General features: G+C 32.7%; 2 protein-coding genes across 2 annotated transcripts; both read right to left on the bottom strand.

Moving 5' to 3' along the window:
• Nucleotides 1-314: 314 nt before the first annotated feature.
• On the bottom strand, nt 315-8,358 carry LOC126018632 (olfactory receptor 5D13-like). Its single transcript, XM_049780734.1, has 2 exons — nt 8,351-8,358; nt 315-1,239 (listed from the first exon to the last, which is right to left on the bottom strand). Exons 1-2 carry the CDS (start codon nt 8,356-8,358, stop codon nt 315-317), a joined length of 933 nt encoding a protein of 310 aa, XP_049636691.1.
• A 664-nt stretch (nt 8,359-9,022) lies between these two features.
• LOC126018631 (olfactory receptor 5D13-like) lies at nt 9,023-19,158 on the bottom strand. The gene is made up of 2 exons (XM_049780733.1): nt 18,977-19,158; nt 9,023-9,965 (listed from the first exon to the last, which is right to left on the bottom strand). The coding sequence occupies exons 1-2, from the start codon at nt 19,156-19,158 to the stop codon at nt 9,023-9,025; spliced, it is 1,125 nt and encodes a 374-aa protein (XP_049636690.1).
• Nucleotides 19,159-22,333: the final 3,175 nt, after the last annotated feature.

Genomic DNA, 22,333 nt, shown 5'->3' with positions numbered 1-22,333 from the left:
GAACTTTAAAAGAAAACTAAATTTTAAAGCTTTATTTTGTTATATCAATATCAAACTTGTATGCTGATTTTCTACAATGAACTTCAATTTTGTAAAAATATATAAGGTATTATATTTGATGCTCTTTATATTCAATTTTTATAATAAGAATGAACAGTGTGACTGCAGGCAATAACTTTATATTATATATGTATATAAATATTTATACATAGAGATATTACACATGGCTTTAGCAAATAAAATTTTAATTTGTCATCCATGGCCACATATGAAAACAAACGTTTTATATTCTTGCTTTATATTTTATCGCATAATTATTTAGTATGAAATAATTTCCTGACAGTTTCTTTCACATCTTTGTTCCTGAGGCTGTAGATCAGTGGGTTCAGCATGGGGATGACCACGGTGTAAAAGACAGAGCCCACCTTGACCATGAGCCCTGTATTTTTGGAATTAGGAACACAGTAGAGAAAGAGGATGGCCCCATGAAAGATGCTAATAGCAGTAAGATGGGAGGCACAGGTCGAAAAAGCTTTCTGCCTGCCCCCCTTTGAAGGCATCTTCATGACTGTGACAAAAATGAAAGCATAAGAAGTAAGAATGACGACCAGCGTGCTTACTTCATTGAAGGTAGCCAGGATAAAAAGAAGCTTCTGGCTGATGTAGGGGTCAGAATAAGAAAGAGAGGCAATAGCAGAGTGTTCACAGACAAAATTGTTAATGATATTTTTTCCTCTGTAAGATGCTTCCAATAGAAAGTAAGTAAGAGTGATGGAACAAATCAACCCCCAACAGTATGTAGCACTCACCAATAAGGCAGAAAGCTTTGGGGACATCACAACTGTGTATTGTAGGGGGTTACAAACAGCCACAAATCTATCATAGGCCATCACAGCCAACATAAATGTTTCTGTCACCACAAGGGAACATTGAAAGAAGAATTGAGATACGCATTCTGCCAGTTTGATAGTCCTGTCTTCGACAACCAAATTCTCTAATAGTTTTGGGGTAACAACTGTTGAATAACAGAAATCAACAAAAGATAAGTGACTGAGGAAATAGTACATGGGGATGTGGAGTTTGGGATTGATCCTGATAACTAAGATCATTCCCAGGTTTCCTACCACAGTTACTATGTAAATTATTAAGAATAGCACGAAGAGAGGCATCTGAAGTTCTGGATTTTCTGAGAAGCCCAAGAGAATAAAGGTGGCTTCCACACTCTGGTTATCTGGAATCCTGAAAGCAGCATATCAAAGTTTATTAGGAAAAACTGACATTCATTTAAATTATGTAAATAAGATGAGAAAAATATTTATCCTTGAGTACTGATTGAAAAATACCTACTTTCAAAGGATACTTTACCCCAGGAACTCCAAATACTATCATCACAGTTATATCTGAACATTAAATATTATCAGGATAGTGTTCAGGATGTCTGAACATTAAACATGTAAAATCATGTTGAATTTCCACATATAAAGTGTGAAAATTTAGTAGAAATCTACAATATCTACAATTCACAGAATTGTACTATTATGATAAGTATTTCCCACAATTAACTGGAATTTTGTACAGGCCTCTCAAGAAAATATATGTGAATGAGGGAATTTTAGGTATATCTGTCTAGCTAAAAATGATAATTTAAAATAACTAGAAGAACATGCTGTATCAACACTACATTGCAAGCACATCTTCAAGCCTACAAAACAAATAACAAACCAAAATTTTTTGAGAATAGAACTCCTTGATTTAGCTGAAAATAAGGTTTTTAGGGTAAACATGATGAAAATACAGATTGCATTGTAATTCTGTCAAAATGTCTCAAGAACATTTTCAACCAGTTAACACAATTGTTCTCAAAGTTCTTCCAGATAGCTTATTGAAAGCTTAGATTAAACTATGAATAAGGATAAAAATATTCTGCATAAAACTCTTTACAACTATAGACTTTATCAGTTGCAATTAGGTAGTCTAAGATTCCACTAAGACTTTTCACTCAAAACTTTACAAGGCTCCTTTAATTTTCTCATCAATATATCATAACCATTTATTTATTTATTATTATTTATTTATTTTGGGGTTTGAGGTCACACCCAGCATCTTTCAGGGGTTACTCCTTGTTCTGTACTCAGAAAAGGCTCCTGGCAGACACAGGGGACCATATGGGATGACAGGATTTAAACTACCTTTTATCGCTGAATTGACTGACTTGGACATCCTACTGCTGTGCTATCTCTCCTGCCTCCTACTCTTTAATTGTCCCTTTATGTTTCTTTGATTTGGTTATATCAGTTATTTCAATATTGCAATTATATGAATTCTGAATGTATTTTCCAGTTTCACAAAAATCTTTGTGGCTGAAAATTTTATCAATATTCACATCAATTTTATACTTTTCAAAAAAATCTATATTGTTCTCTAGGATTATTATGGCAAGTTCTCAACAATCACTAATTTAAGGTAAATCATTGGCCTAAAGGATTAATATAATTTCTTGATTTGACTCTGGAAAATGTTTCAAGTAATTCTAACCTTCACATTGTTCCCATAGGTTTATCAAATTCTTTCAATAAACCTCTAGAAAACTTATATATCTCTGGCAAAAATACAGATCTGGTCACAATTTTTACTTGAACACCTAGTTTATCATCATGTTCACAAAACTGAGATTATAAATTTATTTTAACAGTTTTTTTTCTGATTCTCAGTGACATCTGTAACAATGTTTTAATTATAAGCCACCATGTAACTCGGAAATATTAGGGTCCTTTGAGAAATCATTATTGGTAAAATATATTTTTCATCATCAATGATGTTTGGTTTTATAATTATTCTGAGAATAAGTGTGTATAATTGCATATAATAGATTGTGATACAATTTTGTCTATAGAAGATCTGTGTTCGAGAGAACTGATTAAGGTAATTTTTCAAGAAAAAACTAAAAAGAAAATTAAGGTATCAGCAAGGGGATTTCTTTTGAGAATTTTGTTTATGGGGGATTGCCTTCCCACTGTAACTTTACTTGTCCTTTCTTTGCATCTTTGTCTTCAAATAAAACAAATTAAAAAAACTGAAAACATTTAGTTAGAGGTCAGATTATGCATACACATGTTGTCAGATAAAGAATCAAATATGTCTAATAAACTGAACTAAGTGAGTCATTAGCTAGATATTCTCATTTTATATTCACAAATATTGTTGTAACGTTGATTTAACCATGATATATTTTATAAAGTTAGTATAATAAAAATTGAATATACTTACCTAAATTCAAAATAACTTGATTTATTCATTTATGGAAAATTATTTGCTGAAATTGATGACACTAGTAATTCCTTTTGACAATGTTACTTCTTTAAAAAACAATAGCCAACTTAAAAATATATTATGAAGATTTTCATGTTAAATATGTTAAGTAAAGGAATTTTTTTCACTGCTTAAATTATAATCACATAAAGGTTCATGAAAGAAGAAAGTATAAAAGCTGAATCCAACACAAAATTTTGTTATATATATGCATAACCAAGACCTTGGGGATGTGACCTCTAGAGAATATTATTGAAATGATATCTTTCAAGGTAGTAAGTAGATTAATTAGAGGAAATAAGGTCCTCCATGATTTCATTATTTTTAATGTACACTAGTGATCAGGATTCATTCATGATAGAACTTAATCCATTAATCATTTGCTTCCAAAGATAGAACACAATCTGATGTCATATTTTCAAATTCCAGTAAAACGAAGAAATATATAAAAGACATATAATGTACACTATCCTCAACTTTTACTTGGTTCATCTCCCATATACGCCCTACTGCCTATCTCTGGGACAGACATTTTGCTTGTCTGATTGTGTTCTCTCTCTCTCTCTCTCTGTCTCTCTCTCTCTCTCTCTGTCTCTCTCTCTCTCTCTCCCCCTCCCTCCCTCCCTCTCTCTCTCCCCCTCCCTCCCTCCCTCTCTCTCTCCCTATCTCTTTCTCTATCTCTCTGCTTTTTTTTTGGCACTGTGCTTTGCACTACAGTTGATCAAGGGGTGCCATCCATGCACCCCTTTCAACACCCAGTGCTTGTTCAGAGTGATCAGTTCCAACTAGTATAGTCAGTGTAGACCCTTCTCTATTCTAAATGCACTCTCAACTCTTTGTAAGAAGCTTCCTACCATAAACTGGTCCTCTTGATCCTTACTCTTTTATCTCTGGTTATTATTACCAGAATGCCTTTTTTATACATTCCACAATTTATTTTTAGAAAGTAGCTGAACATTTTAAGGAATAGTAAATGTTGAATTTTGTATGCATAAAATTATGCTCACATATATAAAGGTTTGGCATCCTTGATTTTTATAAAATATTGTAAGTAGAAAGAATAATAATTTTCAAATAATGGAGTTATATTTCAGCAGGTAAAACATCAGTCTTGTATGCAGCTGATGGATTTTGAATCCTGTGACCACTCTATATGGTTCCTGAATCCTGCCTGGATTGTCCCTTGAGTGCACAGCAAGGGGTAAACTCAGAGCAGATTCCTAAGTGCTCTAAGGATAATAATAATAATAATAATAATAATAATAATAGGCATTATTATTATTATTTTGGTTTTGAGGCCACACCTGTTGATGCTCAGGGGTTACTCCTGGCTATGCACTCTGAAATAGCTCCTGGCTAGGGGTACCATATGAGACACCGGGGATAGAACTGAGGTCTGTCCTGGGTCAGCTACATGCAAGAACAATGCACTAAGTTACCAAGTCATAGGAAGAAGACATTTTAGTGTAGAATAGAAAGTGGAGGCCGTAAGAGGTGGACATTAGAGAGACTAAGATTTATCAAATTTCTCAAAATTTTAATATATCATAAAGATAATTATATACCTTTTATTAAGGGCTAGGTTTTAGTATATCATAAAGATTAATTAAGCTCTTCTTTTCAGGAATTAGGGCCTAATGTTCAATATGGGGTATTATTTCATCAAAAGCATAAACTCATCTTTTGAACAGCTACTATTACCTTATTACCACAATTTACCTTAGACCACAAAATCATCTTGAAATACTGATGATTCATTGGTCATTGAAAGACTCACACATGGGGCCGGAACGGTGGCGCTAGAGGTAAGGTGTCTGCTTTGCCAGTGCTAGCCTAGGATGGACCGTGGTTCGATCCCCCAGTGTCCCATATGGTCCCCCAAGCCAGGAGCAACTCCTGAGCCCATAGCCAGGAGTAACCCCTGAGCATCACCAGGTGTGGCCCAAAAACCAAAAAAAAAAAAAAAAAGACACACATATTTAGTGAAATGCGGAATATCATAATTCTACATAACTTTAGTATAATGTTAAAAAAGCATTAAAAATTCTACCATGCATGGACCAGAGAGATAATATCAGGACTAATATGATTAGTTTGTACAAAGATGAACCCAGTTCAATCCCTAACACTTTACGGTCCACCAAGCATTACTAGGAGTAAAGTCTGAGCAAAGAAGCAGCAGTAAGGCCTGAATAATATCTCAAACAATAAATAAATATTTATAATAAAATAGTTATTCATATAAAATAATTAACTTCTGAGCACTGAGGTAGGGGTAAGTAAATTTGAATGATTTCAAAAAATAGTTAAAAAATATTTTCAGAAAGAATGTAAGCCTTCCTTAAACCAGAGAGCAAACAACAAATTTCTAACATTAAAAGCTATTTATTTTTGTGTTACACTTAAATGACAAACATGTAAATGCTACTATATATACACATATTGTCCAGTGAAACATGTAAAAGAGACCAGGTAGAGTTTTTAACATATTTATTATTGAAGTAAAATTAACCAGTGTTTTAAATACATACATAATAATTTTATTAAGATAATACATATATGTTACCATTTGCATATTCTGATACTAAATAATTTTATTTGCTAAAATACTAAACAACAAACTAATACTAAGAAAAAAACATAAACTGCATGCCATTCACCATGTCATGCCATTCTTCAGAATGTGGGCATGTCCACATCCTCTAAACTATTTTATTTGGGTGAAAACAATCACAATTAGGGTTCAGAGCAATAGTGCAATGGTAGCACGTTTACATGATCCAGGATCAATTCCTGGCATCCCATATGGTCCCAAGCCAGAAGCAATTTCTGAATGCATAGCCAGGAATAACCCCTGAGTGTCACTGAGTGTGGCCAATAAAAACCCAAATCCAAAAAAAAGAAAAGTGTAAAAATCAAATTGTAGAAATAATAGTTGACCAGGAATATGTCCTGAACACCAACAACCACCCCACCAAGTATTAATATCTCATAGTTCCATAGTTCTTAATTTTAAAGTAATTACTTTTAACAAAATTTACACTGCTTACTACTGACAGGTAGTTTAATAAGTAGAGTATATGCCTTATTTGTAGCTGACCCAACTTTAATCCTCGATCCCAAGCACTCCAGTATTGATTCCTTAAAGCAAAGCCAGGTGTAAGCCCTCAGAATACCTGACTATAATCAAAAAGATAGAAAAAATTTGAACCTTACATAAAATGCAGTTATCTCTATAACATTCAGAACAAAGGCACAGTGTGGAAATGGAGGGTGCTGGATGGGGGTATACATTTGTGTTAGCAAGTATTAGACATTCACAAAATATATTACAATTGTTCACTTTTTTGTAAAATGAATTTAATTTTAGATAATAGTACAAGATTACAAATTACAAAACATCAAAATCACAATTAAAATATACTTTGAGCAGCTGGGATTAGAGATGGGATTAGGATTCATGTTTAGCATATTGCAAGCCTAGTTAGATACTTGCAATGGTATAGTCTCTCAGCACCAGTAGATGTGACACCAGAAGCCATTGAAAAAAAGCCCAGACATCTCTGAAGTACTGATAGTCATGATCAGCAACGCAGCATTCTTGGGTATGAGTACAGAAAAAAACGATAGGGTAGTTGATGAATAGCTAGGATGCCTCCTGTCCCAATGTACACTTTTTGAGCCATCCCACTTCACAAATAAATATATTATGAGTTTCAAAATGATAACAAAAACAAAAACAAAAGGGGCTGGCAAGGTGGTGCTAGAGGTAAGGTGTCTGCCTTGCAAGGGCTAGCCAAGGAAGGACCATGGTTCAATTCCCATATGGTCCCCCCAGGCCAGGGGCAATTTCTGAGCGCTTAACCAGGAGTAACCCCTAAGCATCAAACAGGTGTGGCCCGAAAAACCAAAAAAAAAAAAAAAAAAACAAATATATTATGATTTTCATTCTATTAATCTCATACATAATACCAAGTATTCCATGATGTATTAACATTTCAAATTTAATTGAGTTATTAAGTATACTTAAGCACAAATTTTGAATTGCAGAACAAGAATATATAACTAAATCTTGGTTGATACTTTATTAAAAAATAAAATAAATTCCTTATTATTTCAACAACCTAAGGAGTAAACAATTTACTATATATAAAAACAATTTTCAAGGTTAACATAAGTTCTTTAAAATTGTGATAAATAATATTTAATTTCCTTGATGGATTTTGCTAAAATTTCAGAAATAAATATGTAAACTATGGGACAAATAGCATTTACAAAGCTGATTTAGAACTTAAAAACTGATTTAGATGCCTACAAACTTTATACATATACGTTTAAATTTAAACAACTTAACTAATCAATAGTATCAAAAAATAATTCTATATTTTATAAGTAGCCATAGCAAACCTACAAATCCACTGTAAAACTTGGAATATAAAACCAGGTATATTCATGAACTATCTTGTATTGCAGTGAAAACATGAGACTTTATCAAACAGTGTGCTCCTTGAAACAAATAATGAAATCATCATACTTTGAAGTCATTCTAACTCAGACTGTTCACTTGAAAGTTTTCTATTCTAGAAGGAGGAGAACATTTGTCACATTTGGGCTTCCTGATATACTTGGAATTTTACACATAAAAGTTTAACAGGTGAGGGATGGGAGCAATGGCCCAGTGGTTGGGTGTTTGACTTGCAAGTGGTTGACCCAGGATGAACCACAGTTCAATCCCCCAGTGTACCATATTGTCCCCAAGCCAGGAGAGGCCCATGAGCATCACCAAGTGTGGCCCAAAAATTAAAAAATAATGTTAACAGATGAGAAACAAAAAGAACATAATGAATTCTTTGAATTTGAATACATTTTTTGAACTCAGTATTCTTCAGGACTATGAAACAAATTATACATAGAATATTATAATTAGTTAAAAATAAAGATTAATTGATTTGTTAGCTCACAAGTAACTTAAAGTGACATAACTGATAAGTGATAACTTGAAGTGACATAAGTGATATATATATATAGGGATATAACTTACTTGCTCATTGATTGAAGGCAGATTATTGGACATATCATTGGAGTACATAATTGGTCAAAATTTAAAATAAACAACAAAGAGTAGATAACATTTTATAAGTTTATTAATATATCATTTTATATTGTACTATAATGAATAAAGTTCACAAAGAATAATGTAGACTTTGATATTATAAATATAAATAAATAAAATATTATCTAGAACTACTATAAAATAAATCACTAATAAATATAAGCATGACAACATAGATATATTTAAAAATGAAGTGTTGAAAATATGTTGTAATTTGTGCTGTTATTCATAGAAAAATATTCTATATTTGTTGTATTTGCAATATAACTAATCCTAAAGTACTGTGTTTTAGCTTAAGCATAATTTGAAATTTGAAAGGTAATTGAATTGTTAATGATATTTTGTATATACTGACATCAAATATGTGTAATGGTTGTTTTCAAATGCAATACAGTTTTATGAAAATATATTTAGTACACTATATTTGATGTTCTTTATGTTCAACTTTTATATGAAGAATAATATCCTTACTATAGGGAATAACTTCACATTATATATAAATATAAATGTGTAGACATAGAAATATTACACTTTGCTTAAACAAAAATTGACTTGGAATCACATAACCATACATAAAAACAGAAATTTTAAATTTGTGTTTTATATTTTATCACAGAATGATTTAGTTTGAAATAACTTTCTGACGGTTTCCTTCACATCTTTATTTCTGAGGCTGTAGATCAGTGGGTTTAGCATCGGGATGACCACCGTGTAAAAGACAGAGCCCACTTTAAGCATGATCCCTGTATTTTTGGAGTTGGGAACACAGTAGAGGAAGAGGATTGCCCCATGGAAGATGCTAATGGCAGTAAGATGGGAGGCACAGGTAGAAAACGCTTTCTGCCTGCCCCCTTTTGAAGGCATCTTCATGACTGTGATAAAAATGAAAGCATAAGAAGTAAGAATGACCACCAGTGTGCTTACTTCATTGAAGGTTGCCAGGATCAAAAGGAGCTTCTGGCTAATGTAGGGGTCAGAGTAAGACAGAGAAGCAATAGCAGAGTGTTCACAGACAAAATTCTTTATGATATTTTTTCCTCTATAAGATGCTTTCAATAGAAAGTAGGTAAGAGTGATGGAACAAACAAAACCCCAAGAATATGATACACCCACCAACATGGTACAAAGCTTCTGGGACATCAGAGTTGTATATACCAGAGGGTTACAAACAGCCACAAATCGGTCATAGGCCATCACAGCCAACATAAATGTTTCTGTCACCACAAATGTACATGCAAAGAAAAATTGAGAGATACATTCTGCAAACTTGATAGTTCTGTCTTCCACAACCAAGTTTTCTAATAGTTTAGGTGTCACAACTGTAGAATAGCAGAAATCAACAAAAGATAAATGGCTCAGGAAGTAGTACATTGGGATGTGGAGTTTGGGGTTAATCTTGATAACCAAGATCATACCCAAGTTCCCTAGCACAGTGACTGTGTAAATTATTAAGAAAAGCATGAATAGAGGCAGCTGAAGTTCTGGATATTCCGAGAAACCCAAGAGAATGAATGTGGCTTCAACACTCTGGTTATCTTGAATCCTGAAAGCAGCATAACAAAGTTTATTCAGGAAATTGACAAAATATATTTGGGATATGGAAGTTAAAATAAGAGATCATCCCTGAATAATGATGTAGAAGATATCTACTTTTTTAGTTTCGTTTTTGCACCACAAACTTCACTGCTCAAGGTTATTCTGGCTCTGCGTTTAGGCTTGGCGATCCTTGTGGGATGCAGGGAATCAAATCCGGTCATCTCATGCAAGGCAAATATCTTACATTCTGTGCTATGATATTAGAGTGGAGTTATTGGGGCAACAATCTTTTCAATAAATTCCTTACCACAAGAACTCCAATCTACTATCCTAAAGTTATAAAGTAATGATGAACTTTTTATTTAAAAAGGAGCAATATAAAAAGTCACTTGAGAACTTATCAACATGTTTTAAAGACAGTTAATCTTCTTATTTGATAGACCTTGGGTTTACCAGTACAATGCCTCTAAATTTTTGCATCTATCTGCAATTAAAAATTTGACCTGAAGGTAAGGTATATACTTTTGTCAACTTTTCTCAAACCTAACCCATTTAACAATGACTAATTAAAAAAGAAAATTAAAGTAGTGAATAAAGTCATGGTTTATCTAAAACTTTCTATTATTTTTCACAGTTACATCTGAATTTACTTACCCTTAATAGCAACAGGTTATATTTTAATAGTCTCTAGTTTGTAACATGATTCCTGAGAATATCAATTTTTAAGTAAACTAAAAAATTGCAAATGTTTTCTTTATTAGTGCATTTTATTTAATTTTTTGTCACAGCTGGAGGTGCTCAGGGATTACACCAGGGTCTGAGCTCAGAAATTGCTCCTGGAATTGCTCGGGGAACCATATGGAATGTGGGGATCAAATCAGCATCTTTACTGGGTCAGCTGTATGCAAGGCAAACACCCTACCACTCATTGTGCTACCACTCCAGCCCCTATTAGTGCATTCAAAACTAAGTGTTTAGAAAAATATACTTTTAATATTATGTTTCATATGCCTAATATTTAATTTCCTAAAGACTAGCATAATATCCTCATGAAATGATCAACTTATCCTATCTTACCAGGTGGAGGTCATTTTTCTGGGCTGTTGTCATTTAAAAAAATATCAACTAGTTTTTTTCTTATTTGCAGAGTAGTTTTCAAATAGATATAAATTATAGTACTTTTATTAGACTTATTCTTGGCTACTTTATTGCTCCATTAACAGTAACTACTTGATTCATTCATCATGGTAATGATTCTTTGATTTCATAACATTGTCAATGAGTATATTCTTCCCAATATGCCAATTTCATTCACAATAGCAATAACACTTCAAATATTTTGTAATCTACCATCTCATCTCTGTGCTTTCTTCTGAAAAGTCTAATTCAAAAGAGCAAAGCTAAATAATAGGATAGAGTGAGTACAGGGTGTACTCACTGATTAAAGCCTGTGCTCATTAAAGTCGTTGAATTTCCTAAATTATTAGTTCTACAGGAATATTTTAAGATATTGGGTGATATAGACTAACACCAAAGATACCAATACTGTAATTAGAAGACCAGATGGTTAGTGGAAATTTGTTTTCCCCAGATGGAAAGATGATATTAAAATTGATTAAGTATTCAATGGCTGATCTATATCTACATAAGAAACCCTCAAAAATATAAAAATATGAGAATTGAGGATCATTTACAAATTGTGAGGGATACATCATAAAACTAAGTAGAAATTATGAATTTTTCCATACACGGCTCCTCTGATTTTTCTGTCATGTTCATTAATTAAAAATGGATATCCCATAACAAAATTGCTTCTTGAATTCAGACCATACTTTAGCCAAGCAATGTAAATCAGAATGGCAGTTCTTATAAATTACCTACAGGTATTTTAAATAAATATAAGTACAATAGATAGTCATTAAATTGCTTTCTGAAGTGGAAATCTATATAGCTCCAGAAAGCAGTCCAGTATGTCTGAACATTGAAAATGTAAAATTTTATGGGGATTTTCATGTACAAAGTGTGGAAGCTTAGTAGAAATCTACAAATCTTACAAATCACAGAATTGTATCATTATGGGAAGCTTCTCCTTGATATATTGTAATTAATGCAAGCCCACATAAAAAGTATGTGAATGAGTGAATTCTAGGTATGTGTCTAGATAAAAATGATAATAATTCAAAGTAACTAGAAAAGCTTGTTAAATCAAAACTACTATATTGCAAATATAATTTAAGGCATACAAAATAAATAATAATCTTGGATTCTCTTGGAACTGAAACGCCCAAATTAGTCTTAAATGAGGTCTCAAGAGTAAAAAATAATAAAAGTAGAAAGAAAATATGCATAAATTCACTGTGTGTTATTTTAACTATTTTGCACAATTGTTTTCAAAGATACCACTTGATAAATTTCTGAAATAATAGATTATACAGGGCATAAGGGGAATAACTTTCTGTATAACACTATATACAAATTCTAGGATTTCTTTCTAATTAAATTAAGTACTCTAAAATTTTCATACACGTAAGACTTTTCTTCAAAAATCATGCAAATTTTTTTTAAATATAATCACAAATATATCCCTATCTTTTACTTTAATAGTTTCCTTCTTAGTCCTTTTATTTGGTTGTGTTCTTTATTCTAATATTGCATATATTATAACATTTTGAGTATATCTTTCATTTCCACACATAAATTTGTATATGAAGAATATATCATATCATACCTTTTTACACTTTTTTCTCTAGGATTATAGTGGCAAATTCTCACATCACAAATTGACTTAAAAATTAATATAATTTCAGAAAACTATTCGTTTCTGGCCTTTACAAGTTTATCTATATTTTCATTGTTTCTATAGAAAATTTAAATAATTCTGGCACAAATACAGAAGGTATGCTTTTGGTTTTCTCTTGAACTTCAAAGAGTTAATAGCCTGTTAATGTGCCTGAGATTAAAATTTACTTTAAAAACTTTGTTCTGATTTCCAATGACATCTGACACATTCTTTTTATTTCAAGCCACCATACGCTCCAGAAATAATATGGTCTTTTAAGAGTATTATTTGTAAAATACATTTTCATCATCAATGATGTTTTGTTCCATAATTATTCTGAGAAATATATGCATAATTGCAAATAATAGATGATGACATAATCTTGTCTGTTGAAAGTTTAGCATGTGTTCAAGAAAAACATTAACTATGACATGGTTCAAAAGTGAGTATAATAAAATATGAATTTACTTACCTAAATGCAAAATAATTTGACTTATTCATTTATAAAAAATTATTTGCTAAAATTGTTGACACCAATAATTTCTGTTGACAATGCTACTTCTTTAAAAAATAATAGCCAACTAAAAGTGTTATTGGGAGTTTCATATTATATATATGTTAAAGAAAAAGGTTTTTTTTTCTCTGCTTAAATATAAGTTTAAGAAAGAAGAAAATCTAAAAGCTGAGTCTAACACCAAACTTTGTTATATTAATATATACCTAAAACCTCGGGGGATGTTAACTCTAGAGAATATCATTGAAGTAATTTTGCCTATAGTAACTAATAGGTTAATTAGAGAAAACAAGGTCCTCTATGATTTAATTATATTTTATATAACTAATAATTAAGAATAATTTCATCATTAAACTTTAAATTTTGTTTTGAAATTTTTTGTGTACAATCCTCACATTTAATGAATGTATTAATATACAAATACCACCATTATGTATGTTCAGAATATATTCATCTAAATCCCTCCTCAAAGCAGCTACTCTTACCTGTTGAATAGCAATAGCAATCTTTTTTTAATATTTTTATTTATACAGATTGATTACAAACATGATTGCAGTTGGGTTTCAGTCATTTAAAGAAAACCCCCTTTACCAGTGCAACATTCCCATAACCAATGCCCCAAATCTCCCAACTCCCTCCCTGCCCCGCCTGTATTTGAGACAGGCTTTCTACTTCCCTCATTCATTCACACTGTTTTATGTTTTAATTTTAAAAACCAGTAAAAAACAGAGAATTATAAAAAATTCAACTATGATAAATCTCTAATTTGTTCTTAAAATAAAAAAAAAGAATAGTCAAATGTTCAGTTAATATATTTCTTTTATTTAAATATTCTTATTTCAACATCTACCTTACCACAGCATAGGAAATCTAAATTTCATATAATAGGCATCAGCAAGCTTTCAGTAATAAAAATTTTATGTACTTCTTTCCGGTCAGGTATATCATAGAATCTCAGTTCAAACTATTTAATTTGTAGATATTAGGTGAATATCACCATAAGTTATACATAATTAACAGGCTTGATTATTCAAGAAATTATTATTTATAAAAACCAGTATGAATCTAGAGAGATAGTATAGGAAAAAAGGACTTTTCCTTTTAAATGCCCAGCCTAATTCTATCTCTGGCACAACAATGTTTCTCAGGGCATTTCCAGGAATGATAATTGAGAACAGAGTGACTCAGAAGAAAGCTTTAAACACTTTTGGTGTTGTTCCACACTAGAAGAAAAAGATAAAGAAATAAAAGCTGAGTTAGCGTGTGCATAACAATCTGAAAAACTGTGAAATATAAATGTATTGATTGATTATGTAAAGTTAAAAATTGTTCCTAGATTGTTGGGTAATCATTGGCTCCTTCCATAATATAAAATTTTTGTTTGTTTTTTGGGCCGCACCCAGTGACGTTCAAGGGTTACTCTTGGTATGCACTCAGAAATTGCTCCTGGCTTAGGGGACTATATGGGACACTGGGGGATCAAACAGCTGTCCATCCTAGGCTAGCACGGGCAAGGCAGATGCCTTACAGCTTGTGCCACCGCTCCAGCCCCATAATATGATTTTAATGATTATTTTATAATTAAATGTAGTAAAAGAAACAATAAATTTATTTTGAATTGCAAGCTGCAATTTTTACATAATGTCTATGAACATATTTGTTTTTATATTTTTTTCTTTATACATTATTGCATTAAGTTCCTTTTCAGTAGATGTGACCAAATAATAATGCCTAGGACAATTTCAAAAATATGATGCCAAACATATTATAATAAAGCCTAAAAATTTGGACTATCTACAATGTACAGGAATAAAATATATTTTATGTAAAGAGAGTTTGACATACAAGTATGACCATCAATTTCAGGTCAGTATTTGGACTGAAATCGCCAGAACTACAATTCCTTTGCCTTTTTATACTTCCAGAAGGCCTAGCAGCTGAAATCACATTACACTAAAGCTGCAATATCAGTAATAGTGCTTGGAATTTCTGGGGTTTTATTTTGGGGGGGTTGTTTGTTTTTTGTTTTTGGGCCACACCCGGCGGTTCTCAGGGGTTACTCCTGGCTGTCTGCTCAGAAATAGCTCCTGGCAGGCACGAGGGACCATATGGGACACCGGGATTTGAACTAACCACCTTTTTTGGTCCTGGATCGGCTGCTTGCAAGGCAAACGCCACTGTTCTATCTCTTCGGGGCATTATAAAGTTTTGTTTTGTTTTGTTTTGTTTTGTTTTAGTGCTTGGAATTTCTGAATCATTACTATGAAATTAAAAGTTTTAATACTGCCCTCTCAATAGAAAAACACCAATTTAGACACTAATTTGTATATGAAGTCACCTAATGTTTAGAAACAAAAGTAAAAGAAAAACAGCTAGCAACAAGAACTTACTAAATCTTTTGACAATGACTTAATATTCTCACTTTTTGATACAATAATTTTCAAAAATCTTTATGTTGCTATACTCTTTTTCTTTTCTTTTTTTTTTAGTTTTCTGATTTTATTTTCTTTTTAAACTTTTTTTTTTTCACAAATCTTTCACATTAATATTTTAGGTACATAGCAACATTGAATCAGGGGCATTCCCACCACCAATGTTGTCCTCCCTCCACCCCTGTTCCCAGTATGCAACCCATATCCCTCCATTAACCCCCACCCCGGGTTGCTAATATAAGTGGTCCCCTCTGTGTCCAGGATGTTGTAAATTGGATATCAATTCTGTTGTCATTGGCTTTGGAGTTGGTTTTAAGTCTGACCATTTTTTATTTCTACTTAAATGTTCATACAACTGCCTGGGACCTGGTACCCTCCATTATTTCCCCCTCCATTTGTGAGACGAAACATGATGGTTCAAGTTATGTGGTCTGTTTGAAGGAAAAAAAAAAAACAAATGAAATGGGGCAAAAATCAAACAAGCAAAAAATGGGAGGAGTCCTTCTAGAGGCTATAAATATCAATTTAAGAGAAGAAAGGGGAAAAGGAAGAAAAACATAACAATACTAAAAAAAAATTAAAATCAAACAAAAAATTCAAAAAGCACCACAGCAATAAAGACAACAACCACACAATAACCATGGTCCTGAAATAAAAACAAAACAAAGCACAAAAAGAAAGAAAATCCACAGGAAAAAAAAAAAACAAGAAACAAACAACAACAATAAGAAAACCAAAAATATGTATTTGTGCTTCTCTCTTTTTTTTTTCTTACATAGGCACAGTAAATATTGGGGAGATTAGAATGGGAATTCCCTTGACCTAAGAGATACAGGGTTTCTCAGCCCTTGAAGTATACTGTCATGGGAATAAATACAGGCTCCGTACATGTTCTTTTACTCTCACCTAGGTCTTTTTGTGGTGTCTTGAAACTTTTAGCTCCATCGTGGAAGACAAAATTATGCTTCTGTAGCTAGAGATCTTGGTATTTTCACAGGTCAAAGGAAAGAGCCTAGGATGGAGTCTTTCTTTACAATTCTAGGAGTTCTGTTCAATCACTGTTGTTTTAGTCAGGCTTCTGTAGTTGGTGATCTTGTTTTTTGCCTTGATATCCTAGGATGAAGTATAGAATAGAGTCTTTCCTTATGTTTCCAGAAGATCTGCTTGGTTGCATTTGTCTCAGTCAGACCTCTGGAATTAGAGATCTTGGTTGTTGTACAGATCATAGGCTGAGGTCTAAACTAATGTCTTTCTTTTTTTTTTTTGGTGCCAGGATAAGTTCTGCCCAGTCATGTTTGTCACACTCAGTCTTCTGTAGATATTGAACTTGGCTCTTGTACAAATAAAGGGATGACATGTCTTCTGATTTCATCGTATTGTTAGTAGGTGAGGTAAGACAACCTGCTCTTAGACCAAGTTGTTGCCATTTTCTCATTGTCAGGATGTCATATATCAAAACCAGCGCATGTTGTTGTCAGAGCAGTATTAAGAATATCCCAAAGAGAATTTGGTTCCTGGAGCTGTTGTGGAGAACTGTGTCAGTTCTATGTTCGAGATCTAGGGTTCAGGGTTAGACTGTCACTGTCTAATCACATGTAGTCTATGTTGGGACCACATGACATATGTGCAAGGTGGGAGGTGCCCATGTATCGTATAGTGTATGAGTTCTTATCCCTAGTAGATAAGAGCTTGTTTCTATATATAAAATTTATCCATTTTAGTATGACTTTGCAGGAAGATGTGGTGCTATATTATATTGCTGGTGCATTTGGGGGTGAGAGCATCAGGCTCCATCATCTCTGTGCCCTGGTTTTGACCTGAGCTATTATCCCAGGCAAGACTTTTTCTTGTAGGTTTTAGTATCAAGCAGAACCAAAACAGATGGAGTTAAGGAAGAAAAAGAAAACAGAAACAAGACAATATATATATATATATATATACTCAGATATATACATATATATACTCACATATATAAAGGAAAATCAATAAAAATAAGTTTAAAAATATTAAAAGTGATGCAGGTGACTGCCTTACATTTGGGAATAAACAGGTTAAGAGGTAGTATTATATAGGTCTTAAACGTATAAAGAAAATATAGGCTTCCATATTGTCTTTTGAGATATTCTTGTGGGGGCTAATATCCAGGGCACATTTTCATCACATACCCTGGTCTTGTTGAGATTGAGAAACGATTTGCAACAGAAAGGGCTCAGGTAGAGTTTTTGCACTAGGGAACCTTTTGGAGCTGAGTCTGGTATCAAACAACAGTCCACATTGGGGGGGGTGAAAAGGAGGGCCACAGAGCATGAGTCAGCAGGGCTGTTGGTTGTAGATTCTTGCCAGAGGAAGAGATGTGGGGCTCCCTTCACTTGGGAGCTGGGTGATGGCTTATTGGAGCAGGAGGTTGGTCTTGATACCTAATGGGTTAAGAACTGAGGGTAAAGAGCATTAATAATATCAGATTGGAAATGTGGGGTGAAGGAATTGTAGGATTTTTTAAGGGGGGGCAGAGGAGTAGTATATAGAAGGGACTGTATACACTACAGGCATAGATTGTTTACAATTTAGGTTTGGCTCTCACAGAGGAGTCCTCTCTCTATGTACTCATGCCCACATAAAAACATACAATAGTCATCTGTTCTTAAGCTGTTGGTCTGAGATCTTAAGGACTGGTTGAATAAAGATAAATAATTAGCTTAGAAAAAGAGGAAGGAAGATCAAAAGATAAGAGAGGAAAAGAAAAATAGGTAAATATAGTAAAGCTAAGATAAAAAATAATAAATCAACTAAGAGAGATTGGGTCGGTTCGTGGGAGTTGAAAGATTTTCCCAGTTTCTAGGCATTTCATAAAGTGATGGAACCGGGATCCAATCCCCCTGCTTCAAATATGGTCCCACAAGTCAGGAGCGATTTCTAAGCACATATCCAGGATTAACTCCTGAGTATCACTGGGTGTGGCCCCCCCCAAAATGAATAGTAAACAAATGTATAATTATTGTATCATCAGTGAAGCCATTAACACAATGGCAGAAGGTTTAGTAAGCTATAGTGTTTTAGCTGTCCATTCTGTTAAATTAATGATTTCCTATAGGTATGACAATATCTTCTTTTTTATTTTATTTTTTAGGCATGGCAATATCAAACAAATTAATTTATTTAGAAATTCAATGTATCATAACTGATACTGCAGCTTTTAGTGGTATATTCTTAGATATCAGGCTTAGTGGAAGAAGGAAGATAAGGGGGGGTGTGCCTACAATCGCTCAGAAAAGCCCTGATATCAGCCCAAATACCAGAGTACTTGAAGTTTGGTCATATTGATTTCCTCAAAGGGAATCATAGAGAGGTGATAAGTCAGGGCCAAACAGTAATTCTGGGCGATGAATGTAGATGGAGTAGCTTTGGCAGGGTGGGTGCTTGACCCAACCTCTCTTCCTTTGATGGCCAGCTTTCTGGTGCATGGCTGGGGATACATGATCTTTCACGGCTTAGTTTATATCTCGTTGGAGAAAATAGTGAATCTATGCAGTTTGCCCAGTTTCAACATGGTGACTGCACTTATCCTATTTTATTTTTTAATATTTTTTTTCTGAATTACCTGGAAACAAACATATTTTGATCAACTATGTCAATTTTATGATACCTCTAAATAATTTATGTAAAATAGGTTATTGTGAATGAAGTTGATCTAGTTTAATATTAATTCTAATATTATAGTCACAACAGTAATTTAATTCTTTACTAGGTTATGTAGACAGATATAAATAAATTCTATCACACTAGCTTGGAAGATACAATCATTGTAATTTAATTGGCCCAAATAACCTTTGAATTCAACATTGGTTAGTAGGGTTGCATATAATTTGGGGGTACATTTAACCACACACTACCCATCTTTAAAGTTGTAATGCACATTCACTACAGTAAGTGGATCACTCTTGAGCCACATTTCTTACTACTAAATCGTTAACTGTAGATCTGTGGTCAAAATCCAAGGATTTGACTTGATTTGACCTTTTCTATTCCCTTGCTTTGTTCCTTGTGTTCTACATGAAACTGAGACTATTCATGAAAGTATCAGTGTATTTCCTTTAGACTTAATTTTATTATCATCACCTCATGAAGTTCCATCTAGGTTGTGCCAAAAGATAAAATGTGTTCTTTTTAATAGTTGAGCAGTGTTAGATTGTGCATCTATGTCACTTATGCCTTTCCATATATTTTTATTCTAAAGAGTAATGCAGCAGAAATAGGTATATATTTTTCTCATTAGCATTGTCATAGTTGGAGAATATTTTCTGAGATTAAAATTATTGCATCATGCAACAATTCATGTGATGCATATAATGTTTAGTATTTTGAAAAGCATTTATAATGCTATAAATCTGGGCCAATTTACATTCAAACAAACAATGGACTGTTTCCTTATTCTCCATATGCATGCCAATCATTGTGCTTTTAACTTTTATATAGGAAATTCTTTCAGGTGTGAGTTGATGCTTTATTATCTTTTGGGCTCCTATTTTTATGCTCGGTTTTGAAACATTTTTATATGTCTATTATTTATTTACTTAGTTTCAGGTTTAGCCGTTCTAATTTTCTTTTGTGGTTCTATGCAAATTTTTAGTAACATTTGTTTTTATTAAGTCAAAGAATGCTATTGGGATTAGATTATGTTTATTTATTTTGGTACACAGTTGATGGTATTTAACAGAGGTGGGAGGCTCCTTTAACAGTGCTCAGATATCACTTGAAGTGGTGTTGGGGGAACTGTGATCTCCCAATGATTGAACCCAAGTGATATTCCAACATTCTGAACTATCCTTACAGTCCTCACTGATATTATCATAAGAGTCTACTACCTATTGGTTTACTGTGTTGTTATACTTTAAATATTTTAGTGGTTAGAGTTTCCTATGTATAATGTCATGACATTTGCAAAGCTTGATAAGCTTGGTTCTTTTTCCAATAATTTCCCCTTTTATTATTTTATATTTTAATATTGATGTATCTTCTAGTGTGATGTTGAAGAATAGCAATGAGAGTGTACATCCTGAACTGTACATGATCTTAGAGAAAAGACTTTCAGGATTTCACCATTGAATATAACCTATAACTTCCTATATATTGAAATCATCCTATAACTATAATTAGAGCAACCAGAAACAGAGGACATAAAGAGACCAACTGTAAACCAATTGTATTATATCATAAAACCAATTCAAAGAAATGTAAAAAATTTTCTAATTTCAGAGTTTAATGTGTACTTGATTATTTTCTCCATGACATGCTGAAACTGTGATGACTCTATGTTTGGTCATGGTGTGTAGCCAGCAGATGGCACAGGGACATGGGATATGGAGAAGCATCTGAGATAAGGAGGAATCTTCATGGACTGACTTAGATCCTTAAAGATCAGAAAATTAAAAGAATAATAAAAATAAAAATAAATAAAATAAAAATAATAAAAAATGTCCAAATTAAATGTACAAGTTCAGAATAGTTCACTAATGAGTTTTTCCATATCTTTAAATAAGACCCATTCACAATTCTCTAGTTTAATTTTTATGACCTCCTGCATGAAAGGCAAATGCCTTACCTCCATGCTATCTCTCCGGCCCTAATTTTTAAAATGTCTTTTAGTTGTTTTTTATGGTTCCCATCCTTTCATTTACTTTAGATTTTATTTGATCTTTTCTTCGTTCTTTAAGTGTTAGGTGAAATAAATAATACTATGTAATACCTTATAATGTCATGTAATTAACAGTTATATAATTATATAAATATAATGGTATGTATAAATATATAAAATTATTCAATTATTCATATATAAATATAATATGTGTACAACAAAACGTGCATATCGATGACATACATATAATTATGCACACATACATGCATGCTTATGCACATAAATTAATTAAATGCACATAAATGTGAATGAATTAAATATATAAAATCACATATAAGAATCATATAAACTTATATGATGTGTTTACTTTGTTGACTTAGTTTGATATATAAGACAATTATTGAACTTAATTTCATCCAATAATAAAGATTTTGTGCCAGTTTTATATTTAATTTTAGTTTAAATTTTAAATGTATGCTATTTATACTTTTTTTTTTCAAAAAATCCATAGCAGGAAAAAATTATTATTAATATAATAGCAGAATACTGGTGTTTGTGTTTTTACAAGTACACTAACAGAATAACCACTAGATGGCAGTTAGACACCGTAGTTTGATCATTACAATTAAATTTCAGTCTAGCTATAGTGTAGTAAATCAATAGATAAAAGATGGTTATTATTGTATTATATCATAAAAACAATTCAAATAAATGTAAAAACATTTTCTTTTTTTTTTTTTTTTGGTTTTTGGGCCACACCCTGTGACGCTCAGGGGTTACTCCTGGCTATGCCCTCAGAAGTTGCTCCTGGCTTCTTGGGGGACCATATGGGACACCGGGGGATCGAACCGCGGTCCGTCCTAGGCTAGCGCAGGCAAGGCAGGCACCTTACCTCCAGTGCCACCGCCCGGCCCCATAAAAACATTTTCTAATTGCAGAGTTTAATGTGCACTTGATTATTTTCTCCATGACACGCTGAAATTGTGATGACACATTGTTTGGTCATGGAATTTAGCCA

Source organism: Suncus etruscus, chromosome 9, assembly GCF_024139225.1.
Source record: "Suncus etruscus isolate mSunEtr1 chromosome 9, mSunEtr1.pri.cur, whole genome shotgun sequence".
Classification (NCBI taxonomy): domain Eukaryota; kingdom Metazoa; phylum Chordata; class Mammalia; order Eulipotyphla; family Soricidae; genus Suncus; species Suncus etruscus.
Note: the sequence above shows the minus strand (reverse complement) of the source record. Positions and strands in the feature narration are given on the sequence as shown.

Excerpts from the sequence above, each read along its gene's own strand:
- LOC126018631 (XM_049780733.1), bottom strand. The coding sequence starts at position 19,158 with ATGTATCCCCAGCCATGCACCAGAAAGCTGGCCATCAAAGGAAGAGAG. Across the intron at positions 9,966-18,976 it reads ACCAAACTTCAAGTACTCTG|GATTCAAGATAACCAGAGTG; the intron begins GTATTTGGGCTG and ends TGCTGCTTTCAG.